This window comes from Camarhynchus parvulus, chromosome 3 (genome assembly GCF_901933205.1).
Source record: "Camarhynchus parvulus chromosome 3, STF_HiC, whole genome shotgun sequence".
In the NCBI taxonomy this organism is placed as follows: Eukaryota; Metazoa; Chordata; class Aves; order Passeriformes; family Thraupidae; genus Camarhynchus; species Camarhynchus parvulus.
Genome location: NC_044573.1, coordinates 9,596,101 through 9,610,312, shown reverse-complemented (window position 1 = coordinate 9,610,312; position 14,212 = coordinate 9,596,101). Strand labels below are relative to the sequence as shown.

The 14,212-nt window shown below is 48.1% G+C and overlaps 1 protein-coding gene across 1 annotated transcript in view; it reads left to right on the top strand.

The window, feature by feature from the left end:
• The first annotated feature begins 363 nt into the window (after positions 1-363).
• Positions 364-14,212, top strand: part of SYNDIG1 (synapse differentiation inducing 1) — a 50,764-nt gene continuing 36,915 nt past the window's right edge. The window contains exons 1-2 of the mRNA XM_030945685.1: positions 364-500; positions 10,269-10,819. Coding sequence (XP_030801545.1) covers positions 10,340-10,819 — 480 coding nt within the window. The 5' untranslated portion in view covers positions 364-500; positions 10,269-10,339. The remainder of the gene's footprint in view (positions 501-10,268; positions 10,820-14,212) is intronic.

The window sequence follows — 14,212 nt, the reverse complement described above, 5'->3', positions numbered from 1 at the left end:
CAGGGCAAGGTGTGGGGCAGCCGGGCTGGGGCGAGGGGAGCGCTGCCCGCCAGGTTCGCTGAGCCCGGGTGTGCGGGGAACGGAGGAGACTGGATGGGAAAAAGGCCTGGAGAGGAGGAGGAGAGAGGAGCAGAGGGGGGTCAGAGAGGGGAGGGCTTTGCCATACTCACCCGGGGCGGGGGTTACACACCGAGGGATGGGAGGCTGTTCCTGCTGCGCTGCAGAAGGAAAGTTGGCCGCGCTGCCGCGCAGGGCTCCTTCTCCTCCTGCCTCTCTCCCTCCGCCTGCCTCTCTCTCTCTCCCCCCTCCCTCCTCCTTTTCCTCCTCCTCCTCCCGAGCCCACAGTGCCGCCGAGGCGGTGCAGGCGGCGCAGCCCCTTCTCGGCCGGCGCTGTGCATCCCCCGGGCCCGGTCCCCGCCGCGGGGATGCTGCCGGGCCGAGCGCCCGGGCGCTGAGCCGCCCCTCCGGGAGCACCGCGCCGCGGGTCACCTTGCAGGGAGGTGAGTGACCCCCCAGCCCAGCCCGTCCCATCCCCTCCGGGCAGCGATGCACCAAACGCCCGCTCCGCCGCATCCGCCGGAGCATCCATCCCCCGGAGCATCCTCCGGAGCATCCATCCCCCGGAGCATCCTCCGGAGCGCGGAGCGGAGGCGGGGGCACCGCGGCTCCCGCAGCCGCCGCGGCCGAGGGACTCCGGGGCAGCGCAGGGAAACGCGGGGGCTGAGCGGGGCCGCCCGCAGAGGTGCTTCCCTTATGCCCTGCGGAAAGCGCAAATTTCCGTGCCCGGTCTTGCCCGGCGGGGTCTGGGGGGAGAAGAGGCTTTTCCAGTGCGCGGCGAGATTGGGAACATTGGAAGGGAAAGTGCGCGCGGGGTTCTCCTTTTCCCTTCCCTCCTCTTCCCCGTGAGGAATCCCATCTAGCGCACTGTGGCAGCTTTTCCTCCCAGCTCCCGTCCGCCCTGCCAGCCCAGGGAAGGGGGACAGGGGTTGTGCAGGGGTCTGCGGGGGCAGAGCCCCAGCCGGGGGCAGGCAGAGCTCCGGAGATGCTGAGCTCCTGGCAGCCGCAGCTGCCCGCTCCCCTCGCTATCCTGCTCCGGAGAGGCGCCGGACTGAATTTCTTTGCCTTCCCATCGTCTAGTTTGAGAGCAGTGGGAGCTAAGTTGGGGAAAGGGATGGTTGAGGCACGGAGGCAGCAGTGGTCCCTGCCGCCGGTGGCAGTGGGGTGACATCGGGGGAGTCCCCCGTACCTGCCACGTCCTTCTGGATGGGGTACCCGGGTACCACTAAAGCATCCCGCAGGGGCTCAGTTCTGTAGGAAGAGGCTGGCACTGCACTGAGACCTTTCTGGAACTGACACTCCAGGAGTATAATCCTTCCTGGAGCAGGATGGGTAGGGCTCCCCAGCCAGGAATGTGCTGCAGGGAGAGAGGTGCGAGGGTCTGTGTGGGACTGGCCGTGGTGGTGGGGTACAACCAACCCCCCCTCCTGACAGAACAGGGAGCAGGAGTGGCAGGAGTTGCTCCAGAGAGCAATCTGTTGAACTGTGCCTTTAAAATCACTGGAGGGAAGCTGTAGCCTCTGATAGAATAAAAAAAAAATCATCCAAACTTTGCAGATAGGTTAAATATTCAAATTACAGTTAATTAGATATTAATCTGCTGTAAACAGAGCATTAGCAACAATTAAAAGATGCTTTGATGGTCTTAAATTTAAGATGATGCATTAACTGGCAGATTGAGGGGGATATTTGTGTATTCTAAAAAGCAGTCAGAACAGAGAATACACTTTCCTACATTTATGTATTTAAATGACTTAGTTTTAATTACAGTTAATTAACTGTCATCTTTAAAGTAGCTGCAAGTTGATGGTCTGTATTAATTTCAAATTACCTTGCTCCTAAGACAAAGACTGATTTTACTGGACAAGGTGACATTTTATTGGCAGTTTTGGTAACTACAGATCGTGCCAGGGTGTGTGTAGGATAAACTCATTTGTAGGAATTAAATGAAGTCTCCTCTCATTAGCTGGGCAGGCAGATGTCTCACACCACTGGTGGCACACGCTCTGGAATAAATCTCACACACAGAGGAGGGCTCTTCCTTATACAAATGCAGATGTAATGCAGTACTGGTGTACACAGGCACCACCACAACACATTTAACTTGAGCAAGGATGCTCTCAGGGTTTAAAATGCTTTTTCTTCTGAGGACAGTATTAGAGAAAATGTGCAATGTGTTTGGATAAGGGTTTTTTTTATCTTTCTCTCTACAGCAAATTTGCAGGGCAGACAGCTGTAAAATGCTTCCAGTAGAGTTATTTAATACTGTTCATGTGGCTATTAAGATTGCAGATTACATATGTGGTTATTAAGAGCCCAAATTTTGTCATCTTCACTTTGGAGACTTGAATTTTTACAGGTTATGGTTTGTACTGTGAAATTGGGGGGGAAAAAAAAGGAAAATAACTGCAGAGGTGCGCACAGGAGAAAAATACTCAGCGTGTTCCTTGGCTTTGCTTTGACAAACATGAAGAGTGGCTGTGTGTAAGTGTCTGAATACACATCCTCCAGCTATCATGTCAGCTGTTTCTGAGTGCCCTTTCTCTGGCAAAAAAAGCTGGAAACTACTTTGAGTAATAGGGTCACAGGAAAATGTTCCTCTTCAGATGTAGATGCCTGTGACCCTGAGGATTCACACGGAGCTCCTCTAACCTGTAGCACCTGAGAATCAAAAGATTCTGTGATTTCAATTTTGGTGCTGTAAAATCAGAAGAGTGACAAACTGGCTGTTTTCACTGCACAAGCAAAGACTGCATTTTGAAGCAGTGGTGCAGTGCATGAGTGGTGTGAGTCCATGCATGCCTTTAGCAGTGCCAGTTTTCAGTTTTATACCTGGCATCCCTATGGATGTGTATTTGCATGCGTGTCCCTATGAAACTTGAATTTGCAAAGTTCCCTCATTTACCAATAACCTTCCAGATCCATGCTGCATTTCTGTCCTTATACTTTGAGGCTTCACAGAGGCACGAGAGGAATGAACTGGCTGTTCACACCAAGCTGGCATAATTCTGCTTGAATTTTGATGGGGTTTGTGCGCTTTGATTGACTGCTCAGATACCTTAAAAATCCCCAGGCAGAACAAAGAACTCTAAAATGGTATTTGCTAAAGGACAGGATCATGAATGGTTTGGGTTGCAAGGGATATTAAGGTTATGTGGTTCCAAACCCCCTGCCATGGACAGGGATGCATTCCACTAGCTCAGGCTGCTCAGGACCCATCCAACCAGAAAACTTCCAGGGATGGGGCATAATCAAACAGTTCAGCTTCTAGAGAAAGGACCTGGGAAAGGCATCCAGCCTGCTGTCAGGTGCTGCAGGGCAGCTGTGCTCAGTGTGCTGCTTCAGGACATCTCCCACAGCAGCTGCCCCCTACATGCAATGATTTATCCAGTCCTCTCCCCGTGGGTGATGTCCCCGTGTCACCCACCCAGCTTCCAGCTCCTATCCTTGTTCTCTTTGCAACAGAACAATCTCCCCTCTTCCAGCTGCACGTGGCTCACAAGATCATGGAGGCAGGGTTGTGATGTGGATAGGTTGCCAGCCCAAAGCCTGTGCCTGCCATACACAAGTCCCTGGGGTCCTATATCCCTTCTCCTCCCAGAGAACAAAGAGGACAGGGCTTCTCTTCATGTTCAGACAATGCCCTGACTCTAATAGGCACCAGCATTACTCATTCCCATTTTTGTTTCTGCAGGGAGGGGTGAGTGTAGGGTTAATAAAGGTCTGTAAAGGTCAAACTATGCCCCACTGATGCTGCTGCTTCATTTTCCCCTGCCTGCCCTGTCTGCCTGCAGCTACCACTCTTGCCACGGCTAAATCACTTACTCTGTAAGGCTTTTGTCCCATGGTATAGTCCTGGCTCTGCAATTTTTCTGTCTTATGGAGCACAGCTGATTTTATGGCCCCAGAAGCATCTGTTTACTCTAATCATCCTTGCCCAGATGAACTGACTCCAGTAATTTTGCAGTGTTTTTCTAGCAAAGTGACTTACAGCCCTGGGGTGCTCTGCTTGGGGCAGGAGGGACAGAAACTTCCATTTTGCACCAAGTCTGCACCAGCACACTGTCTTTCTGTTGTGTCAGCTCTTTATTTCCCATCTGTGCTTCAGGAATACCTCAAGCCCAGCCTGGAGCACAGCACTGGGGGTTAACATGCAGAGAGAGTGTGAGGCAGTGTCTTGCCCTGCTTTGCTCCCTGCCTGCAGTGTGGGAAAGCAAGCAGAGCCAGATGAACAGGGTGTGTGCAAGAACTGGGCTCTGGGGGCTTGGCTGCCCATCAGGAATGAGGCTGGAGAGAGCTGGCAGGGCCAGTCCTGGATCCACATTTGGGTGCTCCTGTCTGTGTCACAAGTTAAACAGGGATTTTAGATCCAAGGGGAGGCACAGGATTCAGCCAGCAGGCAGACCAAGAGGGCCAGGGGATGCTGTGATGTTGGTATTCACGGGGGAGACTTCCAAGTTCTCTTTTGGAAGCTCTTAAAGTAAGAATTGCTCCTCATGGCTCAATCTCCCCAGTTTGAAATGGGGAGTTGGAATAGGATGCTCCTGCTGTGCAGTATTCGGGAACCTCTTGGAAACACAGCAGGAAAAACACAGCCAGACTTTCTGACTACTTTCACTTTGCCAGAAGTGGTGCAGGTGTCAAGGCGTTTTTACACCAGTGCCTTCCACAACAGCCAGGGTTATTTACACCAGAGCAAGATGCTCTTAGTCAGGCCAGTTATTTATTATCTGGAAAGTGCAGTGAATGACAAAAGTTGTGAATTCAGACTGAACCCCAAGAAGAATTATGACTGAAAATTTTGAGTTGTGAAGGAGAATTGCTGGAAAAGTCTGAATATGTATTCTTTTTTTTTTTTTTTTTAATTGGAGGCAACTTGAGGCATAGTGAATTAAAAGCCAGCTTGTTCACTTAAAAATAAATAAATTAAACATTGCATTTCATTTTAGCTCAGGCAAAACACTTCCATCTGCTCAAAAGAAAATACTTTGTTGTTGCAGGAATAACATTATTATGTATTAGGTCAACGCAAGGTAATTCCTCCTTTCTTCCCCACTCCATTCTTTAGTCCAGATACTGAATTAAGCAATCAATTATTCAGGCAGATATGCAGATGGTAATTGTTTTAACATATATCTCTGCACAGGCAATCAAGAGACCTGGATTTTATTTCCAGCTCTGTCTTGACATGACCTTGGGCATTTCACCATTCTCCAAGTTCCTGGTTTTTAGGAGGACAGATCACATCTCACATCTCACATGCTGCATATTGGTAATACTAAAATAGCATGGAGGTCTTTTTAATTCCACTGTTAGCAATGAAACATTTAGCTATCACTAATGCATGCATTCCTAATTTTCCCAGTGTGAGTAAGTTGCACTGCCTTACGAAACTCCCTGTAGTTTACTTAATAGAGTAAAAGGAATTCCAGCTGCTGAAATACAGCATTCCCTTGAAACAAAACCTACTTTAATAAGCCCAGCTAAATCAAAGAAGGAAAATACAAGCGGGAAAGGGTTTTTTTTCCTTCATTTTGTTAAATATTTCACTTTGTAATCAGCACTCCAGATCCATACATTGCCTGTGATTTCTCTCATGCATAAGGTCTGTATTTGTTATTGCAGTTTCTAAATGTCTGGGATGCCTCAAACCACGCAGAAGCTTATTGCACTGTGCTTTAGAAACTCCCTCTTACCTGAGAGCTCATGCCAGGGAATCTGCAACTTATGTGGGGCAAACCAGCTTCAAACCCAGGGGAATTTTGTTGAATCTGAATTTTTGACAATCCTGGGGCTGAATCACCTTCTGCTGGTGGCACAAATGGTCACTGTTGCCATTTCCTTCCATTCTGGTGATGTAGCATCACTGAGGGATTTGGGAGCAGTACTTTTGGGGAGCATGGGAGGCAGGTGGGAATCTGTAAGGGTCAGAGGGATTCAAATCATGGGATGATCAAGTTGAAGGAATCTCAGGAGGCCTGCAGTTCTATTTCATGCTCAGAGAGGTGAGCCCTGGGATCACACCACGATCCTCAGAGCTTCATTCAGTTGGGTCTTCAAAACCTGCAAGGATGGAGACTGCAAATCCTCATTGGGCAGCTTTTTCCCAATGTGCTTGACTATCTTCATGGGGAAAAGCTTTCTGCTGGTATCCAGCAGCCCCATGCAGAAGCACACAAATTTTTGATGCTTTTTCCTGGCTGATGACCTGCCAGATCTGCAGGGAATGGCAGAGGGTGCAGCCTCAGGCTTTGACAGCAGATGGGGACTCTGCCTTCAGCCTCACTTGCCTTCATCTTCCAGTTTTCTTGCCAACAAACCAGTCTGCTGGGCTGGTGGTGCTTGGTCTGTGAGGATGAATGTCCTTCTGCTCTGCTGTGAGGAGGTGGCTGGGGCTGCTCAGCCACAGCCCAATGTTTCAACTCTATGGCTTGCTCAGAATTCAGGGGTTTGCCCTCAGAGTTTCCCAACTGCTTATTCACACAGGACATTGGGTGCCTGGAAAGGGTCTCCAGAAGGCTGAAGAGCCCTTAAGCTCAGCAAAGTCCCACGGAGAGAGGAGGAAAACAGCATCCTGCCAGGTGCCAAGAGAGCAAAGGAGTTTTGGGATGGTGGGCAGTAACAGAGCTGGCTTCTGCCCAAACCTGGAGCACAGCATTTAGCTGTTCTCTCCCTGCCCTCCCTACAGCTGGCATTTCTCTGTCTCACACCCTGTGCTTAATTAGTTTGTCAGGCACTGTCATCATAGCAGGAGGCTGCAGAACACCCAGCAGAGCGTGGCTCTCAGTGCAGCTCCTCATTGTAGCTGGGCTCTGCTGTAGCACCAGTGATAGCTTAATAAACCACAGCATTGCAGGCTGGAGATCTTGGCACTGCTTGCAGCTTCTTATTAAAATAAGAAAGGAGGAGGGGGGGAAATCCAAGAAATTGGAAAGAGTGAAGGTTAAAGTAATTAATGGACTCACTTTTTATAGTAGACTGGGGTAAAAATGTCTAACCCCAAGGTAAACATTAGATTGAAGGTAGATATATTGATTATGTATCTATCTGTTAATAACTTGAACTTGGCTTTTCCTTCTGGTTCCAGTCTCAATATGAAAATGCAGAATTATTTCTGGTTGGCCTCAGTGCCAGTGAGTGATTTGTGGGACAATTAAAACCATGCAAAGACAGAAGAAACCTGAATCCAACCAATTAAAATTAACTCTGCATCTTGGAGCAGACTGAAAAGCTTTCTTATTTCAAGAGCTCTGATGAATTTCATTTTTCTGTCAACATTATTCTGAAACCTCACTGTGGTCATAGGTGATGAGAACTTTTTTTCTGCTTTGAATGTTGCCTTCCTGCAGAGAAGGCACCCTCCCAGTTTCCTCAGGTGGTCTGTCAGAGGTTACCTGCTCTGGCACTGCCATCCAGGGATCCTGGGCTGCAGGGAACCTGGAAACTGGGGCAATCTTAATTTTGGGTCAGGCTTGTGAGCCTGGCCCAGGCCATGTCCAGGAAAGCCCCTGGTGAATGTGGAGTGGCTGGATCCATGCCCAAGGGGTCCCTGCAGGCAGGACAAAGGCTCTGAGCCACTGCAGAAACACAGGTGCCTTTTTCCCCTAAGCATCACCCTAAGTGACCATGTGCCACTCTCTGTCACACCTCCATCTCAGCCTGGGGGGATCCCATTTCAGGAGAAATTCTTATATAATTATTTATTTCTCTTTTTTGCCCCCCTCCTAATGTATTATCCTGAAAAGGCCCAAGTCTCATCCGCCTCTTCCCATTAGGCAATACTCTTGCAGGGCCAAGAACATTGGGTCAGGCTCTGGTAGGGCAGGCAGCCAGCTACAGATTAAAAAGCACCTGGGGTTAAAGCATTTACCCTGATTGCATGCTGCCATCCACATCTCCCTGCAGACCTTCCCTGAGGCACACTGCCTGCCCTGCTATGTGGGACTCCGGGGAGGATGTCCTGAGCAATGAACTATCCCTATTATCAGAGGAGCTCTGTGACGGAAGGATGCTCCCTGTCTTGCCCTTGCCTCATTTTGGATGTTTTTTTCCCGCTTTTTTGCCTGTTACCAAGGGGAAAGTGTCACTCAGAATCTGCAATATTGGTTTTCAAGACTGGTTGAAATGCACAGAAGGTAAGGACCTGCCATATAGATGTTTAAATCCATGGTAGGGCTGAGAAACAGTGCAGCTTCAAGGCATGAACAAAACTGCCCTGAAATGTAATTTTCTTGAGTTCTGCTTAAGCCAGACTTTGCTGAAATGATGTGAACACAGGCAGGTGCAAGGCCTGACCCAAGTTTTCCAGCCATTGATGCAGTGACAAAGTGTTGACCTCTTCATACATCTCTCTAGGAGGGCATTTGTTTGATTTGTGAGTCTTCCTCCAATTTCTGCTACATCTGTGGCATATTCCTCCTGACCACTTCACTTTGCTTGCCAGGTGACAGGGATAAGAATGTTTGCAAGAGGGTTTGCAGATTTTGGGTGAAGTCCCTCTGGCTTCAGCAGGATTGATGGTTGATGTTACACATCAGGGGACCTCTTACATTTTCCAAGCCAGCTCGGTAGAAACTGAGCAAAGTCTGAGAATTTACTCTTTAGTTGATGAGTGTTTCTCACCTTCTGCCCATGGAGATGTACTTTCACACAGTTTCTTTGGGAGGAGGAAGTGGAATGTTTGTGCTCAAGCAGCTGGAGGCCCAGCAGGATGCTCCTGCTGCCTGGATTGCACATGGAACTTCCATGGGGTCCCACCAAGGTGGATTTTCTCTTCTGTAGCTTTCCTGCTGGTTCACTTAAGAGAAGCACTGAACTACTTGACAACAAAACAAAAATGGGGCTTCTGCATGTTAAACCAAGTGCTGTGAATGTAAACATGTCAGCACTCTGGGTCAAGCTCTTGTGTATATTAAACAAGTTTCTTGCTTAATTGGTGGTGTTAGAACAGCTCTTAGCGGTGGTTTAAATACCTCTTGCATCCAAAAGAGAGACTGAAGGTGTTTGGAGTCTGGAGTTAAGAGGAAATAATACTGGGCTTTTGCTGGACATTGCTCTGTTAGAGGTTGTCTGACATAAAAGGGAAATAGAAAGCATTGAGTAAAAAAATTACACATATTTATGTGTTTGTGTACTTCATTCTTGGTTTCCTCCTGACAGCACAATGGGGACAGGTAATCCTGCATTAATAACTCAGTCTTAGAGGATCTAATATGAAGAACTTTGAAGCCAGTAGCATGTCTGTAATTTTTATGCTCATGCCCAGAAACAAACTCCTGAATTTACAGTTCCTGTGGCCAATACATAAGTATTTCAAAAGGCATTTGCCTTTGGCTACACCTGAGAAAAACGAGCAGCCTGGTAAGAAAGTGTTTGGGCTGGAAAAAAATGGGTTTTCAGACAATAGTAAAGCACTTGCCAAGGGCAAGGGGTGGCTGCAGACACTGAAGGGTGAACACAGCGCCTGCCCATCTTTTGCAGTTGCAGATTTCTGAGAACTGAAAATGGTTCTTTTAGGAGATTTTTTTGTTCTTGTTTTGATCTTTTATGGGTTTTTTCCCATCTCTTATACAAAGTGTTTAGAGGAAAGGGATGTTGTTCCCAGGATGACATTTGTGTACCTGTGGGAGGCTGGAGCAGGCACTAAAGCCATTCTTTGATGGGGTCCATCACCACCAAGACCTTTCACCTCATCTGCTTCCCTGCATCCCATGGATGTGGGGCAGGTGTTCTTTGCCTCCCTGAGTGGGGCTATATCTGGAGAACTAAATCAGGGTGTGCACATGTGTGGGGCTCTGTTTCTCTTGAGACAATATGGAGACAAGCTGACTTGAGTCTCTCAATTCATTGCCTTTGACCTCACTGTTGTCATCCCATTGCAACCGGTTCCACACTGCTGTCTCCTTATCACAAAAGTTCCACACCTTCTTGGTGTTTCTCGTGGGCAGCTCCTCAGAGCACTGACTCTTTCTTCTTCACAAAACAGCCAGCTGAATCCAGTTCCCTTCTCAACCAGCCACCCAACTTTTTTTATAGCACTTTTCTTCTCATTGGTTACGCTGTGGCCTGGTAAAGTCAGGCCTGCTCCTAATCTTTGATAATTGGCCCAGCTGCAACTCCTTAGGGGTGAGATTACTTTCTACACTATCTTTATTTTCTTATATTCTATCCTCCTACACCTCACCTTTCTTTCTGTTCCCTTTCTTCGTCAGGAAAATGGGAGCCACTCACCCGGCGTGAGCTCTAAGGCGCAGGAAAAGAAAGGCCTCGGACACCTCCCAGCATGGAGGGCTTGGTTGAGCAGAACAGCGTGCTGATGCACAGTAAGATCACTGAGGCTGGGAAAAAGAATGGTTTAATCAACACAAGGAACTTAGTGGCCGAGAGCCGGGATGGCCTGGTCTCTGTGTACCCCACCCCTCAGTACCAGAGCCACCGAGCGGGCAGCCTGTCCTCTCCCAGGCGCCCGGAGAATGGCAGGAGCGACCCCGTGCAGCAGCTGCTGGACCCCAGCATGCTGCAGCAGACGGTGGAGTCCCACTACAGGCCCAACATCATCCTCTACTCCGAGAACGTGCTGCGCTCGTGGGGCGAGAACCTGGGCTCGGAGTGCTGTGAGACCACCTTCATCGAGGAGCTCTCGCCCGCCAAGGACAGCCTGGAGTTCCCCGACAGCAAATTCATCGACCTCTCCGCCGACGACATCAAGATCCACACCCTCTCCTATGAGGTGGAGGAAGAGGAGGATTTCCAGGAATTAGAGGTCAGATGTCACTTGGGATACGTGGGGAAGGTTGGGAGGAGGAGGGAATGTTTGAAATTAAGTGTACAACCCCCTAGAGCTGGACAGCAGGGGATCAGCTGCTTTTTGGGTCAGCTGTATCACTTTCTCCTCCAACTAGGACAATGAATTTGCTCATCTTTATTTGTTGGGTAAGGTCCCAGATCTGTGGATACTGATGGCAAAATTCCCACTGGCCCTAATGGAGATCAGCATTTCCCATCTGCCTCTGAAGGGGCTGGTCAGAAACAGAGGAAGACCCATGTGCTTAAATGCTGTGTAAGGTTGGGGCTGGGAGCATCTCTCTATCTGCATGGAGCCCATCTTACTCAGCAGGCCAACATCATCTCTCGCCTTCACCTGACTTGAGCAGAATGTTTTAAATTATTGGCTCAGGCACAAAACATTTCTGTCTCGGAATGAATGCAGAAACAGAAGTCTTTGGGTTTCAAGCTGCAGTGGATTCATATCCCTGAAATAAATGATATTTTTCTGATGGAGCTAAACACTTTTAGACCCAAATACAGTGTTTTCTTCAGGAGTCCCATGCCTCATTGATTGCTCACTGTAAAGTAACAGGGAAGACTATGGAAACAACTTTGTTCTTTCTCAAATGATGCAATTTTTTTATTTTATTTTAACCAGAGGGCCAAGTGTGACAGGAATTTGTGTTTGCCAGTTTTTGTGGGTATGGAGGGTGAACATAATGCTGGTGATCTGAAAACTTCCTCCACCACTGGTCAGAGACTTCTAGCCTAGCAAAGACCCTCTGGCTGTCTAGAGCAAAGCTATACCTTCAAATATGAATGCGCAGCTGAGATAGGGACACTGGTCATGTTTCTCTGTTGCTGTGATTTTCTGTCAGGACCGAGATCCAACAAGCCCTAAAATTTCTATTTTCACCTCCTGTAATAGCAGTGTCTCACCCTGTGATCAGCACAGGGGAAATCCAGCAAGAGCCTGACTTCCCTTTTATTCTCTTTTCTCTCTGTATTGATAAGGTGGGAAGAGGGAAGTGTTTTTCGCAGTGCGTGCCATTAATGCAGTATTCAATGCCTCCACAGGGAGACAGAAAGCTTCTCTCTGAAACATGTGAGAGTATTAGCTCAAATCACACCCTTCCACAGAATTGCAGAATTGACTGTGGGAAGTATAATTTCCTTAATCAAAACAAAATTCCTGGTTGCTGTCTTTTTGCCCCAGTTTCTCTCATGCAGAAGTGACACAAGTGACTGCGACACACATGGTGTTATTGACACATCTGGCCTGACATTCAGGGAGCAAAAAAAAATCTCTCATCAATTCAAGTCAAGAAGACATTCTTGAGTCAACTTTTGGAGAATGAGATAAAAAAAGGCTGGGAAAATGAGCAGCATAAGGAAAAAAACCTCTTCAAAGTGGTACTGGAGGAACTTGATCAGCTTTTCACAGAGAACATTTGTGTCTTAGAAAACAGCTGTAGAACTTCATCCTCCCCTGATCCTAAGGGGAGAAATGAGACAGTAAATTTTGGTAACATGCTCTGACACTGTGTGCATCCTTTTCCTTGGCTCCTTCTTCTTTCTGACCTGTTTCTCTGGAAACAGACCTCCTGAGACAAAACGTGGCAGTTGTTGAATGAGAGAAGAGCATCTGGAATCACAGATTCCCTGTCTCATTTGAACCTTTGGGGTGACACTGTGCTAACAAACACAGGTGTGTGCACAGCCATCATGACCTGTGTGTACAAAGTGCTCAGAGTAAGACATTCACAAAGTACACACCACCCCATGGATTGTCCTCTCCATCAAAATTTCTCCTCCACTAGGAACAGGGGAGGAGAAAGCCAGACATGGTTTGGATAAGGACCTGGTTAGCTGGGAACACTTGTTTTGCTAGAAACCTCTGCTTTGAGACCAGGGTCTGTCTCCATTGCTGCCCTCCCCGATCAACCCTGTGCAGCACTGAGATTTTCACACTCTTACATGAACTTTTCCCTGATCCCAAAGGATCAACCTGCTGAGCAGCTGTTTGCAGCAAGAAGTAGCTCAGCATGGCAAGTAACTTCCATTCCAGGAAGGTCCAAATTCTGCAGATGCAGCTGGTCATGCAGGAGAGGAGAGAGGAATTTGACAGCACCAGACCAGAAAAAAGGTGTCTGCTGTGTTATGCTCTTCTGGTGGACAGAGGCTGTGTCTGTGTGGCCAGATGCATGAGATCCTCCTGGGCTTGGCCAGAGCACAGCTTCATTAGAGACCTAAACTCATGTGTGGAGACTCTGGGAATGGAAGAGCACTCTTTAAGGAAAAACAGTCACTGAGTAAGGTGATGAACCATGCCAGATTTTTAGCTACACAAAACCAGCACCTGAATCACACAGCACAAGTGTGTCACACTAGGAAGAAGTTTTTTCCCTGCCAGTCACTGACAAAAAGCAAATGCACTTTTAGGTTTCTAATAGATGGGATGGGAGAGAGTGAGTAGCAGGACTGGGAGCAGAAGTTAGGAGGAAGAGGGAGACACAAAAGAGATGCAAATTTTGCTTCTCCACTGTGAGAATCCTGAAGGGTTTGAGTCTGCCTCGAGAGTGGCACAGGACATTGCTGTGTATCTTGTCATGTTGATTGTCAAGCCACAGCTCATCAAGGCATGGAAGCTGCAGAGTGTCAGAGCAGACCAGAGCTCATGTCTGCTTTGGCACTTCTTTCTGGGGGAAAAACTCTATAAACTAGCCCCTTTTTGGAAACACTGGCAAAGAGTGCAGCTTTGTGCAGAAGAGCTCTTTTCTGTTGAAAACTGAGGGCTAGCTCCTGTTCTCCACATGTCAGGAGAGTCCCACCTTGAGCATCTCTGTAAAATGCCCTCTGGAAGACACACCAGCCTTGGGGTTGTGAGTCATTGCTCTTCCTCCATGTCTCCCTGGCACTGCCTGCCTTATACCAGAATGCCTGCCTAGGGTTTTTGAGGATGGATATTTAATTTAATAGAAATGCCAAAAAATTGATCTTCTCCCTTTGTAGTGTCTCCCCACCCCCCCACCTCAATGCAAGATTCTCAGGAGGGACACATGCAGAAAATAATTTTATTGCAGGTCAGACTGCTTCTAACATGATTGCCTTTTTGAAAAGAGTTGGGCTCTTGGTAAGCAGAAAGGTTGCTGTTCTCTGGCAGAAAACTTTACAGTAGAGAAAGGTTCTGGAAAAAAAGCACAGCCATTTTGATAAATTCGGTTTTGGTTTGAAGAATTGACCAAGCCAAGCTGCAGGTTTTGCTTTTCTGTTGGCTGCCAGCCTCCTCAGGATGGGTCTATCCAGCTCAGCATGTCTTGGACAAGTTGATGGGAAGGAGACACCTTCTTGCCTTCCCAAGCCTGGGGACTCTGGAAGGACATGGGAG